A 21,361-nucleotide genomic window follows, 5' to 3' on the forward strand; every position below is an offset into this window, starting at 1 on the left:
GTGCCAGTGCCTGCTTTGAGTTGTCTGACGTCATGGCATGCTGAATCGATCGGGATCGTAAACCTTCGTGACAATACAAGCTGCAGAGGCTCATCAAATTTGAGTAAGGCACAATATAACATAAAATAGTAGTAAATATTGGTATGACCATTACAATCTATAGGTAAAAGATAAACTCCATCGCATGCTAAATATAAACACCACCTATCTAAACGCCATGTTTACCATGAATGGATCATCACTTCTTCAACTCTCCAGGCCCCTTGATTCCACTCGCGCGACTGCGAACACGAGAATCATACTTGAGAGCCTTATCACCAATAGTACCATCACTATTCGTCGTTGAGCCCGACACGCAAGGCTCGTTATTCCACGCAACACCTCTAGCACGTCTCCACGACTCAATAGGCGAGGCCATCATGCGCTGCGTATAAAACAGACGACAGTTGGCAGCCTCATATCTAAAGTGCACAGGGTATCCCTCAAGATTATCCTCAGTATAGCCGTTCAGCGAGTTGACCTTGCCGACACCGCCGGCAGGGAGAGGAAGAAGAGGTGGGTTCTGCGAGCTGGGGAATGAGGACGATGCGTCGCTGAGGATAGAGGCCGTCTCCTTGTCGGTCTTTGCGTTGGCGCGGACATTGGCGATTGCGCTGGTGATGTCGGCGTTGAAGTTGAGTAGAGTTCCCTTGACGCCGCCCATGGCTTGCATGGCTTGGTTGAGAGGACGACCGCCAAGGGCAAGTGTGCGAATACCGTGGTTACGGGTGAGAAGACCGGTCAAGATACCACAAGCAGAGGCGCAAATACCATCAGTCACGATGATGATATTCTCAGGCTTCCAGGGAGCTTCCGCGACCAAAGGCTTCCTCTCGGGGTCGAAGCCATTGATATAAGCAGGAATGCTCTCATCCCAGGGAACAGTCTTGTCAGTCTGGAAGGCTGCGGTGACATTCTGACCCTTGACGGTATAAGGACCATAAAACTCCTTGCCTGTCTCGAGGTATTTGTTACCAGGGGCGACAGGGTAATACTCAGATCTTGTGATCAACGACTTGACGAGGTTATCATAGTCGACCTCAGCGGCAGCCTCAAGAGCAGGGTTGGCGCGATATCGATCCCAGCCAGTAAACTCTCCTTCAGGAAACAACAAACGATAGATAGAGTGGGCGAGAACAACTGAGCCACCGCCGTTGGCAGACATATCGATGATGAGCTTATCACGGCCAGTAGCCTTGGCCGCCTTGATGAGTTGAAGGATGACAGCTTGTCCCTCAAGGATGAACTTGGTCATGCTAAAGTCGGCAGGGGGGTTGCTGATGTCGATGCCAATAGGCAAGAAGCTCAAGATGGAGAGAACAGCGGTGTCTTTATAATCCTCGCCATTGAGCAAGTATGCAGAGACAGCGTTGCTAGATTGTTTGACGAGAGGCTTCGGGTAGCCAGGAAGATCGTCGTCAGTCTCTTGAGTTGAACGACGCTCATTGGCAGAGGGTTCTTCGGTGGTGGTGTTTGTGGGAGTGATTTCGACATAATAATGGAAATCTTCGCCAGACTCGATACCAGAAAGGTCAACAGTAGCAGGGATGACCAACTGGTTGACAATCTCCAACTTGCTACCGTTATGGAACTCGATGGTATACGTATCAGGGATCTCGAACTGGGTGAAGAGTGTGCTGCTAGACGATCCAACAGCGCCGCGAGGAATAGATGCAAAGAGACCGTTGTACTGAGCATCAGGGTCTTGGCTATTTGATGTTGCGAAAGAAGCATCCTCCTCGAGCCACTCAGCGATCGGGGTTCCATCGATAGACTTGACAGCTGAGGGGGTATAGTCGAGAAGACCTTGGTTACCACGGCTAGTGTCGATGACATGGAAGATGTATGGCAGTCGAATGCCGTTGGCAGACACGGACTCGAACTCGACACCTCGCCGGACGTAGTAGAATGCGTTGAGCAGAGCAGGAGGATAGTCAAAGTGACCATCATTTGCAGCAGCAAACTATTATCGTAAGTACACCATTGTACAACGAATTGGAAAAACTTACAAGGCTTCGCAGATCTGTCATGACTTCATATTGAGTCTTGTACTTGTTATTCTCCAACTTGCTCCGAATCGTATCAAACCCTCCAAGAACATCCACACCAGGAAACAGATACTCTTTCGGCGGATCAGCAAGAATCTCAAGCGTACTTTGAAACCCAATCAGAGGCTCAAGATAATCCAGCAGTTCGAGATCTCGCTTCTTATCCAGAGGAACAGACTTGAGACATGCAATACCCACAGAGGGAGGAATAGCAAGAACGACAGGCTTCCCAAGCTCAGGCTCAGCCTCCACATAAGCTTGACTTATGAACTTGCAAGGCTCGCTCTCAGCTTCAGAAAGATCCCGCGATGAAATGAAAGATGGTTGGTTTCGAGCCTGGTGCATAACCTGCCTGGGCTCGAGGGCTGCGAAACTAACCCCAGCAAGGGCTAATAGAATTGAAGGAATCATGGTGATTGTGTATATGAGTGATAGGGCTGGAAGATCTTTCTGGGTCTCTTCCAGCCCTTATATGCAGTCTATTCTTGAAGACCAACATGCCCGAGTCCTACATCGTGGCTGGGTGGAACTTGAGCTAGCGCTGAAGGTGTTGCTTATACCAGTAGTTTCACGGGCTGTGCTGACGGCGGGACCTGTCAGCATCAAACAATTATCTGCAGGCCTGTCGATTTTTCTTTTATTTATTTTTTTAATGTCATTGTCAAATAAGAATAAAGAGAGCAGTACTTTGGTGCAGATCCTTTCTCAATAATCCTCTTGAAGCGCCAACTCATACGTTTCAACTCCATCGTGAAAATCCTACCGTTGAACAACTGTTCGTGCCAATCTGCCTAACGGCTTTTTAGTCTATTTTTAACAGACCGCCACGGGGCTCTTTCTGTCTCTCTGGGTATTCAGCTGGGAAGCATGGCGCACCCTGCGCCACTCACTTATCGTCCCGGGTCCTAGTCCACGTTAAATATAAGCATCGTCTCCGTGTCCGAATGGGTCAGTCCTATACTGCGGAGTTTGGATGGGTTTTCGTTTAGCTTTCATAGCATTTCCATCACCATTTCTTCGAGAATAGAATGCCCTTTGGGCTTGGGCTTGGGCTTCTTGTCCCTTTTTCGCCGGGCTGACAACTTTTTCTGGACAGACGCCAGGACCGCCACAGCGCGTTCATCATAAGTTCGCGATTTCTAAGCAATGCAGGTCAGTAAGTTTCTCAATTAGTTCAGTTTGAAATGGGAATTATTCTGTCCTTATTTTTGAAGCGAAAAAAGAAGATAATTTCCCTCTGTCAGCCATAATTTTCCAGTGTCGGTATTCCAAACATGGTTGTTTCCCATCAATTGGTAGCTTTGCTGGAATTGCCTGGGCTTATCCGTAGAGCTTGAACTTTCAGCGTTGAAGGGCCATGTAAGAGGGCCTTAGCCACTAGGCTTTTGATGAACTGAGCAACTAAGTGTTAGAAGGGGCGGTGACTTCATTGATTGGTGCAAGTGAGGGGACTCGGAAGAAGTAAAGAAAGAGAGAGGTCTCGAGAAGTGGCTTACTGTGGTGGCAGGGGCAACAACAGCAGGGACAGCAGAAAGGACAGGCGCCAAAGGCGCCGACCATCTCCGGAAGAATAGTCTGGGCTTCTTCTCCTTCTTCTTTTTCTCTTCTCCTTCCTCTTCCTCCATCTCTCTCTTGCGTTTTACTGAGTCCAATGTCAGTTCAATGCGGCGGATCGGGCAGGATTGAAGCTTACAATCTTCCCGAAAGAGTTCAAGAAGATAATCTAAGGAAAGAGCTTAGTATTTGGCCATTGTAATTGATCTAAACTTGGACATCCAAGAACATACCAGAGCAGGCGCGCCATTCTTCTTCCTCGTCGACAACAAAATTCCAGTGGAATTTCCGCAGGGGGCTATCGATGATGAAGATGGTGAGGGTGATGATTAGTTTTTCGGGTAGGATTGATGTGCGCTTAGATGTTCTTCTTTGTATTTAGATGGTGCTTTGCAGCCGCGAGTTGTCTCAAAGCGTTCCAGGCTAGTTGCATCTAGCGCAGAGCTGAATCATTGTGAGGAACCCTGCCAAAAGTGCAGATTAGATAGCATAGAAATAAGACACATCAAATAAGCCACCAAGTTAGTAGCAGAAGTTTAATCAGTAGCATCTTTAAGAAAACCTGTTGCAAGAAGCAGGTAGTAGTTATATGTATCTTTTATTTTAAATTATAATTAGGTAATGTTGTCTTGGCAGCCTATTTACAGGGGATATGGGGCATGGATTCAGATAAGAAAGATTGTGCTAAAGATAAGAATTGGAGATTTAACAAGGTCGGCAAATGTTCGTCTCCGATTAAATGCGGCCCCTATAGTGGCAGTCCTTGTTCAGCATGACGCGACGAAAAAACGGTTGCCTGTCAGCTAAATCTCAAGTACCCTTATTTATTGAAAAGGAAGCAAAAAGAAGAAAAAAGAAGAAAAAATTGGTAGCTTCTCTTTGATTGAGCGTGTCTGATTAACCAGTTAGTATATGGTGGAATTGTATGCAATCACTACTACTTACCATCCTTAGTGCAGGGGCCATGCTAATCTTCTCTTGATGGAAGTTAGCAGGAGTCGAACTCAGGTGCTTTGGAATAATTACCTGTATCGTTTCAATAGACCAATGTGTCCCGAAGGACGAAAAAATTTGCAATCTACAGTTTATATATACTCCCCCACCAGACTACAACCCAACATCAATGTTGCACATTACCTACGTAGTAAACCATGCAAATAATGCAAGCAACTCGATAACCTCCGTTGTTATCGAGTTCCTCTCTTTGCAGATTCCACCTGGCTGCTGTATTTGCGGTAGAACAAGCTCTGGGACCCTCACACTCTACCTTGGGAAGTGGAAACCACTCAATACATTACCCAGTCTCGAGCCACAAACTTCCTCTACTCACAATTCAAGATTTGAGGGAGAATTCAACTCCTTTGTCATTGTCGGTCGTCTTGACGTTCACTTCAAGTCAGGTTTCGCGACAATGAGTGCGCAACGCAGGCCTGTTAAGAGCGCCAAACATGGCAAAGCAGCATTTCAATTGGAGGATGTCTAAGGGTAAAGAAATGTTGCAGCAAGAGGCAAAAGCCTGCAGCCAGTGGTTTCATCGTGTGTGCCCTAGCAAGGAAATGACTCTTTGCTGGAAGATGCCCGGGCGGGGCCGTCGAACACTATTAATCAACAGCCACAATGCCGGTTCAACCAAAAATGAAGCAGATATCGCAGGCAGGAAACACGACCACTTTGAGACAACCAGTCGTCTACCTCGGTGTCCTGCAGATAATCACTCTTGTTATGGTGATCGAGTCGTGCCTTCTAATACCGTCGCTTAGCTTGAAAATATGAACCGAGGCCACATGATTAACACCGAAGTCGACGGGGTAGTCATACCAGCATCATATTTAATGGTCACCCGCTTCTATGTAGCCCAGACACTTATCACGTGGTTTCCAGAGACTTGACTCCAGAAGTTCTTGGCGATCTAACTCGAACATTTTTAGACAATGTTTTTAGGCGAAATCAAGCTATCAGTAGCGTATTTATGATCTTCCACTATGATCATGCCTAAAGCGGAATTCTTGAATGTACAAGGTAAGAATCATATATTAAGACAAGCGTTATATATAGGCTGCTTCTTGAATACGTAGAATGTCGATTGTGAATAATTCAAGTGGCTGACAGCCTGACAGGTGAGGGGGAAACTGATGTCTGATGTGGCACATCTATATATCAGGCCCATATACGCATTAATCATCCCTGAGCAGATGGCCATGCAGCCTCGTGCGGCTGAACACCACGTCTGACTTGTTTTCAACTATCCAACCTCGCCAAAAGAGTGAGGCCCCCATTTCAGAAATCCAATGGATCTCACGCGTTCGTCGCAAGTGGTTGCAACTGTGCCGGGGAAAGGGGATCAAATCTTGCAAAATGCTATAGATTCGTTCCGCACAGTCCTCACTCCTGAGCAGCTCGCCGAGTTCAACAGTATTCAATCTGTACCGGATACAGATGCCGTTCTCATCTTCACAGCTGAACTGGATCTTCGGCGACGGAGTCAGAAGGGTAAAAGCATCGCCAGCCGCTTGTTTCCCGTCCTCCAAGCCGTACACAACTTCACAGCTGTCATCGACACGTTCATCTCATCAAACCCTACTATCGCAGCGCTGGTCTGGGGAAGTGTAAAGCTGACGATGCAGGTAGGCTGGCCAGAGTGAAACCTCACAGCATCAACTGTAATTAACCCCAACAGATCATGCTCAACGCTGCATCTTATTACGAAGCCTTTGCCGAACTCTTCATGAATCTTGGCACGATATGTCCAAGATTTGAACAATATCAGGCACTGTTCCCCAACTCTGAGCGACTACAAACAGCCTTATGCAATTTCAACGCATCTATTATCCGCTGCTGCCAGCATGTCATCGACATGCCGAAAAGTGGAAGTGGGTGGACTTCTCCACTGAACCCACTCAATGCATCGTTCTGGCAGTCATTTCAGCAAGCCTTTGAATCCAATTTGCAGGAGCTCCGTGACTACAGCAAGAATGTCAAAGAAGAGATTAGACTGGCTCAGGCTCAATCCGAGTATCGCAACAGGGAGCTCCAAAGGATCGAACAGGATCAAGCTGAGAAATCCAGGCTGTCATTGGGTCGTTTCATGTCTCGTACGCGTGATGATTTTGATACAATGCGCCAGTCGCAGGTTCTAAGAAACCAGCAGTTAGAAAGTAAGTATTCAGTTTGAAAAGGTGGTTTTAAGCTAACAAGGCAAAGGAGAGAAAAACCAAAAGCTTCTAGACTCCTTGTCTTCCCACGATTACCTTAAGCCCCTGAAGCAAGCTCGTCAGAAACGATACCCTCAATCAGCAGACTGGATCTTCGACACCGGTGAGTTCAAACGATGGGCCGAAGGAACGGCTGCACGTTTCCTTTGGTGTTCCGGGAAAAGTAGGTTGTATTTGATCCAGCGATCTAGCCACTCTAACATATCGTAGTGGGATCCGGAAAGACAATCTTAGCGTAGGTATTTATGTGTGAAATCTGCATTGCCACTGACGACTGTAGGGCGAGTGTAATCGACTATCTTTTGACCAAACCATCCCAGGCTGGGAGCCGTGTCACCTTCTTTTTCTCTAGATTTGACGAATTAGAGTCACTGACCGCAGAGACAACCCTTCGAGCCATTGCCAAGCAATTAATATACCCCCGGGATATTTCAGATTATATAAAGCAGGCTTTGGAGAAAGTCCAGAATGCCAATGGAGAAGTCTTGTCACAAGTTTCAGAGCTCTTTATCCACCTCCTATCCAAGGGAAGCCGCACTACATGGATAATACTTGATGGATTAGATGAGTTCCCCAGAGACGAGCGGCGCAAACTCATTGACGTATTGGGATCGATACTACTTGTTCCTGAAGTTAAGATGTTTGCCACCGGTCGAGATCAGGCTGATTCCATTCTTGCAAGAGCTAACCCGGGGCTCGAGCGACTCTCTATGAATTGCCCACTTGGCAAGAGTGGCATGGAAGAACTAGTTAATCAGGCTGTGCAGAACTGTCTTGATGCCGAAGAATTACTGGTGAGCGACAAGGAACTCATTGCCGAAATCAAAAACACTCTAACTCAGAATGCCAATGGGATGCATGTGTCCTCAGGTCTTTACTCTGCCCGACTATAGCTGACTTTCTTCTAGGGTTCTCTGGGTTGCTCTTGTCCTCAGAGATATATGTACTCAGCCCAACAATGAAATGGTCCGAAAAGCCATTGCAGTTGGAAATCTACCAAGAAGCCTTACAGATGTTTTCAACAGAGCCTTGGAACGAATTATTTCCACGGGAGGAGAAAGAGTCACTCAGGCACTTCTTCCGTGGATAGTGGCGGCAAAGCAACCCCTAACACTTCCCCAGCTCCAAGAGTGCTGCTTTATCAGTATCCTCCAAAAACACAGTATGAAAGATCGTTACATAAATGGAATACAGCGTCTTGATGCTTGGTTCCAAGGCCTTGTCGAGATTGACCATGAGACGAAGACAGTTCACCTTGTTCATGCCTCAGTCCAGCAATTCTTTCAGACAGTGCCAGATAAACCCAACCTTGCCAAGTTTCACGTTCAGGCCAAAGAGGCCGACCTTCACCTTGGGGAGATTTGCGTTACTTACCTGAACTTCAATGATTTCAAGACGACATTATCCCGGCGACGACCACCCCTACCACCAATGGCTCCCGACGAGATCTGTGCCCAGGCCCTCAGTTGTGAGTGGAGTTGGGCTAAGCTTCTAATACTTTCCCGGGGAATTCCCAGTGGTCGGCGAAGAGCTGCCGACATCGATGGAGTTGTTGCTTCATATGCAAGAGCGTCTGATGCAACAGTCCAAGAGACGATAATCAATGATCATCCGTTCATTTTGTATGTTTCGGCCTACTGGCTCTTACACACAGCCAATTTTAATGAGGAGCAATGCCGGACATGGAATCAGTGGAGAAATATGTTGATTCATGGTCATGAGTTGGCTGCCTCACCTGTTTCTGAAGAACGCCATCAAGGTATAGATCATGCTCTTCTTGTTTGGGCTTCTTCTACCGGGCATTCTTCGCTCTTTCATGTTGTTGCTACATCAAGGGAACTTGTTGACCAATTTTACTCATCGATGTTCGATCATGTATTAGAAAGAAACGACACTACTCTACTATCTAAAATGTTGAGCGCTGGAACATGGGTGTCGGTGCCCAACTCACTATGCTACAGGGCGGCCCGCGAAGGTCTTCTTGGAATTGTACAGATGCTGGTTAAAGGGGGGGTGGACATCAATGCTGGCATGCCAGACTCACACGGCGTGCCATTCAATCTACCTCTTATGGCGTCTATCGAGACAGGTCAGATCGGCATCATGGAATATCTTTTACAAAACGGCGCGAACCCCAATTCTCGAACTACTTCATACCGAAATGCGCTTGAGCCGGCAGCAGAGCTCGGTGGTTTTGAAGGTATCCAGGCTTGCCAAATGCTCATCAACGCTGGCGCCAAGCCAGAATCTGGTGAACAAGAACCTACGGCTCAGTCGACTTTAGGCTACAACGCCCTACAAAGGGCTTGCCGGAGAGGCGAATTCGAGATCACAAGACTCCTCCTCGACGCAGGTGCCGATGCTAACGGCACGCCCAAAGCAGCGAAAGCTGACTTTCCACTCCAGCTGAGCATAAGATCAGAAAATATCCCAATTATTGATATATTAATCTCTCACGGCGCTGATGTCAACGTGCAGACCTCTGACGGCGACGCTATCACACCCCTTCTAAAAGCTTGCTCGCTCGAGTCGCCAAGACTGGTCATTGTTCAGCTTCTGATAAGAGCTGGTGCAAAGGTGAGGGATTCAAAGGACAAAGGCGATAGGCTATTACAAGAAGCAATAAGAAGCGGTAACTGTAACTTGGTAAGGCTACTGATAAGAGAAGGAGCTAATGTTGACGGCGACGGGACTCTGGGCAGCGAGAGAGATGCCACTCCCTTGACGCTAGCTGCTCATAATGGTTTGTTGGAAATCATGCACATTCTACTGTTTGCTGGTGCCCGAGTTGTAGATGCTAACACGTTAGCGGCAAAGTTACCAGCAACTTGTAGAGATGGAAAGCACTATGAAGAAGTCCTACGCAAATTGAAGTCAGCGGAAGAAAAGAACAAAGAGAGGTTGTTATTGTCGGATCGTAGAGGTTGGTCAAGGAATTCTTGAATAGTGATACTTAGAGTGGTGTGGTATCAAGTAGATTGACAAGGCCGTTTGGCTTAGTGATTAGCATCGTAGACGAAGTTAACTTAGCATTCCAAATGGTATTAATTTAGTAAGTATAAACTTCTGGGTACACAAGGTGAGTCGCACCTGTGAGGCCATGCTCCTCACAAAATGACAAATCTTAAATCATCTCTTCATAAACTCCTCATAAGAGCCTTCTCAAATTATGATGAACTCATCATTAGTTTTACAAGTATTCTAAACCTAACCTGAGCCTTAGGTTCCTAACCCCTTGATGGCCTCTTGCCGTTGTTCCACGAGGTTCTTGTCCATTGCTTCGTATGTGTTGGCTTGAGAGCAAAATGCGGCAAAGGCGTTTAAGCCCCTTTGGCATGGTCCAAGGCTCGACGGTACAGATACAGGGTTGATATAATTCCAGTGTGCCTTGAGAAACTCGACGTCGAGAGATAGCATCTACTTACTCACAAAAGCTGGGAACCGCTCCATGTGCAAGTCATCTACTCACACCCGAGTCAAGATCAAGGTATTCTATTACATTACAAATGTATAATTTTCACCCAAGCACTTCACAGACTGGCATAGCAATCGCGCAAGATGGCATTAGACATCTATCTCGTTCTAATCACAAGCCATGCAACACCGGCGATGCTAGATACACAAAAAGGAAAAAACACAACTAGTAAAAGCGCACGTTCCTAAAAAGCCACCGCAAGAAACCTTAATCATACCAAGATCGGTCCATCCAAGAACCTCCCTTTTACAGAAGGACCATGCCGGCACCGACAACACCAGCGACGGCCATGTAGGCGCCAACGGCGAAGTCACCGAGGGAGAAGACGCGGGCGATGGAGGCAGCCTGGAGACCAAAGTTCTCGTCGTCCTCGCTGCTGCTGTTGGAACCACCGGTGGAGGAAGAAGCGACGGCGTGGGTGGCAGTGGCAACCTCCTCGTTGATCTTGCTGGCGGAGGCGAGAGCAGACTTGCAAGAGTCCTGGCTCTCGGCCTTCTGGGTGGTGGCCTTGCCCTTGAAGTCACAAGCATCGGCAGCGGACTTCTGGGAGGTGTAGTAGGCGTCGAGGATGTAAGCAAGCTTAGCCTCGTTGGAGCACATGCTGTAGGCACCATAGATACCGGCAGTGGCGTTGGCGTTGATAGCGGTGCAGATCTTCTTGTCCTGGCCGCAGATGTAGCCAAAGATGTCGTTAAAGTCCTTAGCCTTCAGGTTATCAGCGGGGACACAGCTTCGGCTCTTGACCATGCAGTCGCAGAGGTCGGAGTCGGGGACAGGGGGAAGGACGCTGTTGGCCCTCCAGTTCTTGGACTGCTCGGGGCAGGTGGCGGCCTTGCCAGTGGGCTTGTAGCTGTCCTCCTCAACACCGGAAGGCTTGGCGGCGTTGGCCTTCTTCTGGAGCTGGGCAAAGTCCTTCTGCTTGACAGCATCACCGTTCTTGCTGATCTTGACGAGACCGTAGTCGTTGGCCTCCTGGAAGTACATGTAGACGATACCACCGCTGAAGACATCGGTCATGACCTTCTCCTCGTACAGGGCGGTGGTCTCATCGAAGATACGGCCAGCAGCGCCATCGGGCTCGTTGCAACCATACTCAGCGAAGAAGACGGGAACAGAGTAGTTCTCAAAGAACTTGGCCTGGTCAGCGTAACCAGAGTCCTGCATGCTGCTCTTACCGCACCAAGAGTAGATGTTGTAACCCCAGTAGTCGATGCGGGAGTCGTCGTCACCGCAGTTGAAGTAGTCGGCAATCTGCTCGCGAATGTCGACATCATCGTTGGAGGCGTAACCGACACCAAGCCAGCGGGAGAACTTGCTCTTGATGTGCTTCTTGGTGTCACGAACGGCGGCCTTGACGAAAGCAGAAGCCTGGGTGTTGGAGACGTTGTTGGAGACCTCGTTACCGGCAAAGAAACCGACGACGTTGTCGTACTGGCCAAGCTCATCGACAACTCCGATGTAGCGCTCGTACAGCTCAACATCCCACTTGGGGTCATCACGGTTGATGGAGACGCTGGGCTCAGAAAGATCAGAGATGACGTAGATTCCAGCATCGTCGAGCAGCTTCATGCAGGCCTTGTGGTCGGCCTTGGGGTTGATGGCGTAAGTTCGGATGATGTTGGTACCGAGCTGCTTGAGGAGAGGGATATCACGCTTGCAAGCATCCTCATCGGCGAGAGGATCGATGTACTTGGTAGTCTTGTCGTTGGTCTCACCAGCGGCGGCGGTATCCTGTTGGTAAGCAACACCCTTCATGAAGAACTGAGTTCCGTTGGAGTAGAAGAGCTTGGATCCCTGGGAATTGTCAATATCAAATCGCACCATCTTGACCTCCGGCGCATACCTTCATGGTGATAGGCTCCAGCTTGGCGCTGGCAGCCGTGGCCGCCGCAGCGACAATGGCAGCGGAAAACTTCATTGTGTTGTGTATCAAACGGCAAGTAAAAAGAACAGAGAGTAATGAATGACTAGAATGAGGCGATGATTTTGTTCAACGCGTAAATTGTTGTTGGAATGCTGAAACCCCTTTTTCCTTCAGTTCGCGACGAATGGGCCGGAAGAGAGGCAATCGGATCGAGTAGCAAGAGCGTTTGTAAATGAGTGTCGGGAAAAGTTAAAAATCGGCCTCAAAGTAACGAGAACCGATAAGAAAAAACGGCGATGAAGAATTAAAGGTTAGCGAAGGTTTGATGAAGGAAGAGAGAAGGAAGATGGAATTCGAGGGATGGGGCGATTTGAAAAGTAAATGGAAAATGGAATGCATGGGGTGGCTAGCACTGACACTAAAGCAGTCTAGCTACGGGACCATCCCTGGGCTTCTGGAGTGGCCCCTCCCCCCTGAACTTCAGTTACCCAAGCCGCTAATTGTCCTGGCAAGGGTTTGGCAGCGGCTGTGTTGTAGTGGAAGAGCGGCACTGTGCCTGCTACGGTGAAAAGGTCGGTCCCCGAAAACAAGCAGATCCCCTCGAGGATTGACGAATGAACCAACCACGGGACAAAGAACCCCTGTCGATTGCGAGGCGCAGTTCAGAGATTGAAGCTTGTTTAGGTCTTGCCCGGCGCCATCCGTGGCCAATCAGGGGTTGCTGCAGAGGGATCTCATCTTGTTGACGGTGGTATAGTGCTTGGAGTCAATGCACACCGTAGCTCTATGTCGCCTTAGCAAAAGCTTGGCCTCGTCCGGTGCATGGTTTGTTAGTGTCTCACGAGATTGCACTGTACAGAATAGGGGACAATCTCCACCGAATATCCGTTCTACGACAAAACATCAGGGGTCTCACCTGGGTTTGGTCTGAGCCGCCATTGATTCTGCATCTCGCCTTGAGCATGTATACGACATTGAATGACACTTGGGAAATTGTCTCGAGTCGCTTGCGGTGGGACTCATTGTCTACGACTTGACCGCGTTCACTTGGCATGATGAATACGGAATTGCAATATCATGATATTAAATGCCTATGTCTTGTCCTCTTGGCTGATAATTTTCGGAAGTTGATTAACAACGGCGGCTGAATTGGGTGCAACGGGTCGAACAATGAGCTTACGTGTGTTCGTGTTGCGTTGATTTCGATTTCCCTTCCGGGATGTGTATGCTCGGCCCGGTTGGTATCTTTGTCTCAAAGGGTTCGTCAATCCTTTCAGAGGCGCGTGTCATTCCTATCAGGGACACTGTATCTCTCACTCCTGTTTCCTGGTTGGTTCCTCCACCCATCGTACTCTGAAACCGATGCAAAGCAGAGCATAGACGCTTGTGCACATCTATGGAGCCCATAATATCCATCCCTGACCCAGCTTGCATTCTGGCATGAGCTTGACTGTGATATTTTTGGACGGGTTCTTTGTTATTTCTCCTTGATCAGCGCTGGGACCTGTCTATCATCATCATATATAGTGGTTCAGACGACGACGACTCGAAGCTTGATCGTGTTGATGGATAGACGGAACATGAACAGTGGAGTACGGTTCTGTCGATGGCGGGTCGAGTTGCAGTCATTCTTTTGGATCATCGATTCCATTCCTCTCTCGTATATGCGTCGTCATCATCTTCCGTCGTTCATTGTCCTCGAATCTTGTAATAGACGCTACCAACGCCATAAAGGACCCGACCCCAGGCATCGTGAGTCTTTTGCAGCAATCCATGTTGAGGGCGTTTCTGGTTATGCCGTTGTTCCGGCCGGTCTGCCGAAGTCCGGTGATAGTGGCCGTCGTGGTACACGAGTTCTCCCGGCATCGTTATCCGTATTGTTTATCGTATTGTTATTTTTAATTATATGTGGATTTGATTCAAGTGAATTGCGTGTTCCGAAAGTTTTCTATTCCCACAGACCTTGTTAGAGACCTCACCCTGTTTAAATAATTCTCCTTAGCGTAGGGCGATCTGATGGTTGTCAACCTCTTGAGGCGCGTGCCATACCGATGACTCTAATTGCACTTCACCTGCTCAATTATTGCATCAATTCTGCCACCACTTGCCATTCAACTGAACGAGCCGTCAGCATTTGACCTCTCAGAGGCATCAAAAGGTCCGGCGCCGCTGAATGGGTCCCACCACCGGCCGATCATGCGACTTAATCGCCGTCTCGGTCGGCTGTAGGGTGGCAAATATCACCCTTCACGGCTGAATTTCTTTCATTCTTGCGTCACGCCTATGAAATCTCAGCCTTGGCTCACGGCTTGGCAATAAAGCCTTGCGAAGATCTTGCTTAATATCACAAAGTGTTTCGTGGTGGTTGTCTGTTTGTGTGAAGAACGAACTTGCTTTATAGCGGACCGTCAAAGTAGTGGATGCAGGATGGATGCTGATGCTGGTAGCAAGGTCAAATAACCGAACGCACCAAGACCACTGGATACAGTAACAAGATAGACAAAGAAATGAATCATAACTCGGAGCAACTGAAATTTCTCTTCTTTTCGTACGAGACTTCCTGCAGACTCAGCCTTAAGAACTTGAGGCATGCCTCTGCTTTTACACGAGTATTGGCATCGTCAGATCCTGGCAGCGATCGTTGAGCTCGTCATCTATTAGAACGAACCTTGAGAGATGGATTTTCTACAGACTTCCCGCTATTAAGGCATGTTATCGATTTCCGCAAGTGACTTTATCATGGCCCGTTGCACTCGAGTCTTGTGTCGTGGATGCAGTCAGGTGATGAGGAGCATGAGGCTGAGATGTTCCATCATTGACAATGGCTTGAGTACCTAATTTTTGAGTGTTCTTCCTTGGCGAAATGGCCTAATAAGATACACTATATATTTGATTCACCCACTAATCATTCAGAGACAGGCAACATCGCGTGCGGCCTCTCACTACTCGCCATGTTCAATCAAGTGTCACTCAACTACTGTCACATGATGTCGCCATGGATGCGTCTTCAAGTGCACTTGAAATATCGTGTAACTTTAAAACTTACGCTGATACAGTAAATACATGTTTGTGTCATTTGGCTGAATAAGGCTTATTACTCGTAGTTGTTCTCTCCAGGCAGGTGAAAGTCGTTAATAGGCAGAACCGAGTGAGAGAGTCTCGACAATCATGCGAAGTCTACTTTTTAGGCCATCATGACAACTCACAGACAATGGCTTGTTATCAGATCGTCAACATCCGCGTTTCGTCGAGCGTTGGTGATAATCTCGTTGTCTCTTCGTAACGCAGATTATACCTATTTGATAGTGGATGGTAAATCTACCTGATAATTCATGTTGTGGTAATTCTAATGAAGTAAAGTAAGGTACAGATTGTTGCAATGTGTTCTCGCGCGCTTGAAATGCTACATCAAGTCTGTTCTATATCATTATCACATCGGTGCCTGGTCGCACTTATACAGAGGTTGAACGGCTAACTTGCAAAAGAAAGCAATTATCTATTCTCAATTGCGTATTTCAAGAATAATTATCTATCAAGAGATGATACTGCACAAACCGATAAGCACAAAAATCAAGGTCTTGTACTTCGCCTGTCGAAACCGAAGTATCACAATCTGATACCATCCCCACCTGCCATGTCGCAAGCGATATACGCGAATGAATAAGCCAGTTTCATGACATCAGGCCGAGTTTCAATCCTCGGGGCTTCAATTCAGGATGAGAACACACTGCAGGACTGTAAAACAAGCTCTATCTTCATTGAACTCGTTGTGGATATACGTGAAGCGAGTGCGTTCTGTTCATGAGAGTAAGTGGAAGCTGGAGTTCATCATGCCAAGACCATTCTCCACGCCCAGCTTTGCACAGACATGCATGAGTGGCGAATATACAGTCTCCTAAGAACCGGGGAATAAGGAAACCAGGTGCAAAAGCTCCGGAGCTCCAGTTCAGAACTCAAAGACAGGCAGGATTCCTGGTCTCTTGCATGGAAGACTTGGTGTTGTTGATGTCGTCTGACAAGATGCTCTTTTGGGCTGGCAGACACATCAAGGCCAACCTACACCTTCATGCCGCTGTCACAAAAGTGAAATACCGGTAAGGGTGGGATTATATAAATCTAAAGCTTTTACTCTTCTACCGACCATTGTAGCGTCACTCATGGTCTGTGTGGATGTTGCGATGCATCAGCTGTCTTACACCCAACATGGTGAGGCTCGGGCACCCACAGCTCAGATCTCGATGTCTATGGAGAGGCTTTGTCGTGGAACTTTCCAACCCATTCGCTTATCGAACGAAAAGTCCTTGGTTACTATTGCTTTGCTTGTTTTCCAGGCGAAATCCTCGTGCCTAGGGCCTTTCATGATGTAATTCGGCGTCATGTTTTGGAGCTTAGAGGCGTCAGTGAAGGAACACCACCATGATGTCATGGAACCTCAAGTTTGTATATATCAAAGAGCTCAAGAACCTTTTGATATCTGTATCAAGCATATTCTGCAATCTCAATCAATCGAATCAAAAGTAGACGAATTTATCTTTCCATCAACACTTCAAACATCATGTCTCCCAAGGCCCCCAGCCACGGTCAAAAGGTAAGCTTTAGCAATATATACTGGCTTTACACCAGAAACTAACCGATCAGGTCGATCTCGGTCAGAACGCTCCCGTTAAGCAGGAGGGTGCTGGTACAATCCCCAATGAATCCCTTGCTGCCGAGTCCTTGAAGGAGGGCGGCGGGTTCACCTCCAACGAGAGTATCCACGGCGAGAACCAGCCCACCTCCAGATCCAGATCCGAGAACGCCAGCGCTGGCCGCAACACCAACATCTCTTCCGCTCCCAGCTCCGGATCTGCCTCAAAGTCCAGCGACTCTGCTCCCAAGTCTCTGGCCGGCACTGCTCCCAGCTATGTCGAAAACCAGTACATCAAGGCTCCTGGTGGACCTCACGGCAAGAACCTGAAGGAGGGTATTGACGATTCGAACACCAAGGATGGTCTCAAGAAGGCCTTGGGATCTGAGCCTGGTAGCCAGGATGATCCTAGCAGACTTGCTGAGCAACAGTTCCAACAGAACCAGACTGCCGCTGGTCGGGATGCTGGTCCTAAGCAGAGTGAGCTTGAGGGCAAGACTGCTTTCGATGCTCTTAATAACGAGACTTCCTCTTAATTTGGGGATGATAATATCTGTACTATAGCGACTGTTCAATGATGAAATGACTTCATGAAACAATAAGGCTGGCCTGTTTCTGTGATACAATTTAGTTAATGATCAAGAGACGTTCATGCACACGTTTTATGAACAGGAACTCATGTTCTATATGTCATCGTCATGACTAGAGGGGTATCATGTCGCAGGATATCTACCAACTTCGCGTAGTTGGACCTAAACTAGGTGAGGTCAAGCAAAAATGAGTAACATCACATCGAACGAGGCGAGCATCAGCTTCAGTTCATGATGATAAGTGACAGATTCGACTGCAAACAGTGCAAGTGCCTGATACACGAGCACAAGGATTGAGCCAGCGGCTATTTCCAGGCGCAACAGGCGGCAGTCTCATCTTCAGGTGATAACGCCTTAGATAGTGGTGAGTTGCTGTAAAGAGGCAAAGTTGACTGGTACGTTTTTACCAACTCGACCGGTAAGTCCGAGTCGATACATCCAATCGAGAATTATGAGTTTGTATGCAAAGCTACGGATTCGCCGCCCTTCAAGGTTGCCTGCACGAGAAGAAGATGGCGGGCAGTGTGAAAATCCTAAAACTCAGCAGCCAATCATATTGGGCGGATTGATGACGTCAGGTCAGGAAAAAAATTAAAATTTGGGGTTGATAGAGGAAGATAACAGCAATTTACCGCAAAAAGCGCAGAATAAGTTGAGAAGAAAGTCTAAGCAAGTTGGGTTCTCTGTGTACTAACTCAGTTATCAAGAATATTCTATAGACTGGTCTCATTAAACTTGCAGCTTATCGGAAATAATACACCTTGATGCCTTAGTTGGTGCCTGACTCTGTCGTCAGTCAAAAAATCTGTAAATCTGCCCCACCAAATTAAAAATTCACCCCGCCTTCCCTCTGAGCACAACCACTGTAGAAGTTGAACCGGGAACTGACTGGAACCGCCACACTCATTGTTATTTGCTTGGCTGGTTTTTCTTTGTCGGTCAACTTAACTTTTCCATCTCACTCTCTTCTTCTTCCTCCCTCTTCATCGAACGGTCATTATCCAAACCACTTCATATACCCCGGTTTGGACTTGATTTCTTAGACGGACATCCTCACCCCGCCAACAGTTTCCGTTCTTTCAACCCCGCGGTCTTTTTTTTCTCTTTCCTACACACATCTTCATCATGGCCCCCTCTTCATCCAAGGAGAAGCGTCTCGCCAAGAAGGCTGCCGAGGGCAAGCTCAAGGGCAAGAAGGGCAAGAAGACTGAGGAGCCTGAGCTCGATGCCCACGGCAACCCTATCAAGGACGATGATGCCCCCGCGACTTCAGGCGCAAAGCTCGAAGAGGTGAAGCGTCTCACCGAGCAGATGGACAAGCACGGTATCTCTGACCGTGTCACCACCGGTGTCCTCGCCTCTACCCAAACCAGCAAGGACGTCAAGATCACCAGTTGTTCTCTGGTCTTCCACGGTCGAGTCCTTATCACCGATTCCACTCTAGAGCTCACCTACGGTCGACGATACGGTCTTCTCGGTGAGAACGGCTGTGGAAAGTCCACTTTCCTCAAGGCCATCGCCGCCCGCGAGTACCCCATTCCTGAGCATCTCGATCTCTACCTTCTCAACGAGGGTGCTCCTCCCAGTGACCTCGGTGCCCTTGAGTGGGTCGTCCGAGAAGCTGAGCTGGAGCTGGAGCGTCTCGACCACCAGGCCGAGAAGCTTCTTGAGGACGAGGGTCCTGAGAGCCCTGTTCTCCTTGATCTCTACGAGGTGAGTTAATCCACAATATTACCAAAGTGCCATCTAACATTTTACAGCACATGGACAAGCTTGATCCCTCAACCTTCGCTACCCGTGCTTCCCTTATCCTGACTGGTCTCGGTTTCAACAAGAAGACCATCCACAAGAAGACCAAGGACATGTCTGGTGGTTGGCGTATGCGTGTCGCCCTTGCCAAAGCCCTCTTCGTCAAGCCCTCCGTTCTCCTTCTCGATGACCCCACTGCCCATTTGGATTTGGAGGCCTGTGTGTGGCTCGAAGAGTACCTCAAGAAGTGGGAGCGAACTCTCGTCCTCGTCTCCCACTCTATGGATTTCCTCAACGGTGTCTGCTCCAACATGATTGACATGCGAGGCAAGCAGCTCATCTACTATGGTGGTAACTACGACTCGTACAGCAAGACTCGAACCGAGAACGAGACCAACCAGATGAAGGCCTACCAGAAGCAGCAGGATGAAATTGTTCACATCAAGAAGTTCATTGCTAGCGCTGGTACCTACGCCAACTTGGTCCGACAGGCCAAGTCCCGACAGAAGATTCTCGACAAGATGGAGGCCGATGGTTTCATCCAGCCTGTCGAGCAGGACCGTGTCTTCACTTTCCGTTTCGCCGATGTTGATAAGCTCCCTCCTCCTGTTCTGTCATTCGATAACGTCACCTTCTCTTACTCTGGTAAGCCTGAGGATGACCTGTACCGCAACCTGGACCTCGGTTTCGACATGGACTCCCGAACTGCCCTTGTCGGCCCCAACGGTGTGGGCAAGTCTACTCTGCTCCGCCTCATGACTGGCAAGCTTTCTCCCACAGGCGGTGTTGTTACCCGACACACTCACTTGAAGCTTGGTCTCTACTCTCAGCACAGTTCCGAGCAGCTTGACTTGACAAAGTCTGCTCTCGACTTCGTTCGCGACAAGTACAGTGAGAAGTCTCAGGACTACCAGTACTGGCGTCAGCAGCTCGGCAAATACGGTCTCAGCGGTGACTCCCAGACTGCCCTAATGGGTACTCTGTCTGAGGGTCAGAAGAGTCGTATTGTCTTTGCTCTGTTGGCTATTGAGAGCCCCAACATGTTGCTTCTTGACGAGCCTACCAACGGTCTGGATATTCCTACCATTGACAGTTTGGCAGATGCCATCAACGCCTTTAGCGGAGGTGTTATCGTCGTTTCTCACGATTTCCGGTAAGCACCATTGAATCTGATTGTAATGAATGATGACTAACGATAATAGATTGCTCGACAAGATTGCCAAGCAGATTCTCGTCTGCGAGAACCAGACTATCCGCACATGGGACGGTTCCATCTCCGAGTACAAGAACTACCTCCGAAAGAAGATGATCAGCGCCGGAGCAGTCTAAGGCGAAAAAGTTTTACGAATTTTGATTTTATCTGGCACGAATGCATGAAAGGAAATTGACTATAGAGGATACTGAATCCACAAAAAGTTGATGAGAGTGCCATTGGCAATCATGTGGGTATTTTCATGGGTTTAAAGCGGCGGCGGCGCGGGTGGCTAGACCATCAGGATACTTGATACCTTATGATGGAATGAGACGGCCACGACGAACGACGCTACAGGACGCATGGGCATGGCCTCAGTAGAGAGGCCCGGAAGCGTTCATGAAGATGTGGAAATGTTCACGGATAGATTTCTTTTTTCTTTGGGTCTGGCTGTTTAAGCCTTGAGTACGAATAAATGGATTCCATTATAATTACTTGCATTTTTGTGATTTTTGTGTTGGATGAAATCCATTATTCGAAGATGTGGGTGGTTGTTGTGGTGCTCGTGATCTGAGACTCGGCAGACTCGAGGCCGAGGTAAGGCTGCTGAAGAATGCGAGTTACGATGCCATCTATCGGCGAATGATTTCTGGCATTAATAAAATTGAAAATTGTTATGCACATGCTCATCTCGTGGTAGGGCTCTTCGAGTTCGTGTTGTTCGTGTTATAGTTCATCCATTCCCTTGTTATCGGTGGTTTCTGGCATAACGATCGTCAAGGCTGAGAATGAGCCGGCTAAATGAGCTTCAGCCTTACAACGTTTGTCTCACCATCAGTGGTAATTGAATAGACTCAAGCAAGTATTGCGCCTAGGTATTTTTACACCAACAGATCAATACAAACAAGTGCATTCTCATAATACTGAATGATGTGGTCATCCAAAGTCAACATTCCTCTCCTCTACCCTGCACAAAATGACAGACATATCATCTTGAAGCGATCTCCGGAA

The 21,361-nt window shown here is 48.1% G+C and overlaps 6 protein-coding genes across 9 annotated transcripts; 3 read left to right on the forward strand and 3 right to left on the reverse strand.

The window, feature by feature from the left end:
• Positions 1-97: 97 nt before the first annotated feature.
• FOIG_06513 (uncharacterized protein) lies at positions 98-2,779 on the reverse strand. The gene is made up of 2 exons (XM_031205604.1): positions 2,049-2,779; positions 98-2,002 (listed from the first exon to the last, which is right to left on the reverse strand). The coding sequence occupies exons 1-2, from the start codon at positions 2,496-2,498 to the stop codon at positions 239-241; spliced, it is 2,214 nt and encodes a 737-aa protein (XP_031064328.1). The 5' UTR covers positions 2,499-2,779; the 3' UTR covers positions 98-238.
• A 300-nt stretch (positions 2,780-3,079) lies between these two features.
• On the reverse strand, positions 3,080-4,607 carry FOIG_06514 (uncharacterized protein; the record flags this gene model as incomplete). The annotated part of the gene is made up of 4 exons (XM_031205605.1): positions 3,080-3,226; positions 3,584-3,729; positions 3,875-3,998; positions 4,587-4,607. 4 exons carry the CDS (start codon positions 4,605-4,607, stop codon positions 3,080-3,082), a joined length of 438 nt encoding a protein of 145 aa, XP_031064329.1.
• A 1,322-nt stretch (positions 4,608-5,929) lies between these two features.
• Positions 5,930-9,725, forward strand: FOIG_06515 (uncharacterized protein; the record flags this gene model as incomplete). Its single annotated transcript, XM_031205606.1, has 8 exons — positions 5,930-6,265; positions 6,319-6,796; positions 6,846-7,016; positions 7,064-7,088; positions 7,134-7,709; positions 7,762-8,475; positions 8,815-9,499; positions 9,663-9,725. The coding sequence occupies 8 exons, from the start codon at positions 5,930-5,932 to the stop codon at positions 9,723-9,725; spliced, it is 3,048 nt and encodes a 1,015-aa protein (XP_031064330.1).
• A 260-nt stretch (positions 9,726-9,985) lies between these two features.
• FOIG_06516 (uncharacterized protein) lies at positions 9,986-14,882 on the reverse strand. 4 transcript variants are annotated; one of them, XM_031205610.1, is made up of 4 exons: positions 14,531-14,882; positions 14,265-14,473; positions 12,172-14,205; positions 9,986-12,122 (listed from the first exon to the last, which is right to left on the reverse strand). In XM_031205610.1, the coding sequence occupies exons 3-4, from the start codon at positions 12,244-12,246 to the stop codon at positions 10,575-10,577; spliced, it is 1,623 nt and encodes a 540-aa protein (XP_031064334.1). In that variant the 5' UTR covers positions 12,247-14,205; positions 14,265-14,473; positions 14,531-14,882; the 3' UTR covers positions 9,986-10,574. The 4 variants fall into 4 exon arrangements, with proteins under 4 accessions (XP_031064334.1, XP_031064332.1, XP_031064333.1 ...); XM_031205608.1 differs by having other exon boundaries at positions 9,987-12,122; positions 12,172-14,473; XM_031205609.1 differs by having other exon boundaries at positions 9,987-12,122; positions 14,265-14,882.
• A 1,452-nt stretch (positions 14,883-16,334) lies between these two features.
• Positions 16,335-17,448, forward strand: FOIG_06517 (uncharacterized protein). The gene is made up of 2 exons (XM_031205611.1): positions 16,335-16,780; positions 16,831-17,448. The coding sequence occupies exons 1-2, from the start codon at positions 16,748-16,750 to the stop codon at positions 17,353-17,355; spliced, it is 558 nt and encodes a 185-aa protein (XP_031064335.1). The 5' UTR covers positions 16,335-16,747; the 3' UTR covers positions 17,356-17,448.
• A 664-nt stretch (positions 17,449-18,112) lies between these two features.
• On the forward strand, positions 18,113-21,046 carry FOIG_06518 (ABC transporter ATP-binding protein ARB1). The gene is made up of 3 exons (XM_031205612.1): positions 18,113-19,122; positions 19,170-20,311; positions 20,361-21,046. Exons 1-3 carry the CDS (start codon positions 18,535-18,537, stop codon positions 20,485-20,487), a joined length of 1,857 nt encoding a protein of 618 aa, XP_031064336.1. The 5' UTR covers positions 18,113-18,534; the 3' UTR covers positions 20,488-21,046.
• Positions 21,047-21,361: the final 315 nt, after the last annotated feature.

This window comes from Fusarium odoratissimum (assembly GCF_000260195.1).
Source record: "Fusarium odoratissimum NRRL 54006 unplaced genomic scaffold supercont1.9, whole genome shotgun sequence".
Taxonomy (NCBI): domain Eukaryota; kingdom Fungi; phylum Ascomycota; class Sordariomycetes; order Hypocreales; family Nectriaceae; genus Fusarium; species Fusarium odoratissimum.

Coding starts and splice junctions, on each gene's coding strand:
- FOIG_06518 (XM_031205612.1), top strand. CDS start 18,535: ATGGCCCCCTCTTCATCCAAGGAGAAGCGTCTCGCCAAGAAGGCTGCC. Junction 19,123..19,169: donor TTCTCCTTGATCTCTACGAG/GTGAGTTAATCC, acceptor AACATTTTACAG/CACATGGACAAGCTTGATCC. Junction 20,312..20,360: donor GTCGTTTCTCACGATTTCCG/GTAAGCACCATT, acceptor TAACGATAATAG/ATTGCTCGACAAGATTGCCA.
- FOIG_06517 (XM_031205611.1), top strand. CDS start 16,748: ATGTCTCCCAAGGCCCCCAGCCACGGTCAAAAG. Junction 16,781..16,830: donor CCCCCAGCCACGGTCAAAAG/GTAAGCTTTAGC, acceptor CTAACCGATCAG/GTCGATCTCGGTCAGAACGC.
- FOIG_06516 (XM_031205610.1), bottom strand. CDS start 12,246: ATGAAGTTTTCCGCTGCCATTGTCGCTGCGGCGGCCACGGCTGCCAGC. Junction 12,123..12,171: donor TGGAGCCTATCACCATGAAG/GTATGCGCCGGA, acceptor GACAATTCCCAG/GGATCCAAGCTCTTCTACTC.
- FOIG_06513 (XM_031205604.1), bottom strand. CDS start 2,498: ATGATTCCTTCAATTCTATTAGCCCTTGCTGGGGTTAGTTTCGCAGCC. Junction 2,003..2,048: donor TGACAGATCTGCGAAGCCTT/GTAAGTTTTTCC, acceptor TTACGATAATAG/TTTGCTGCTGCAAATGATGG.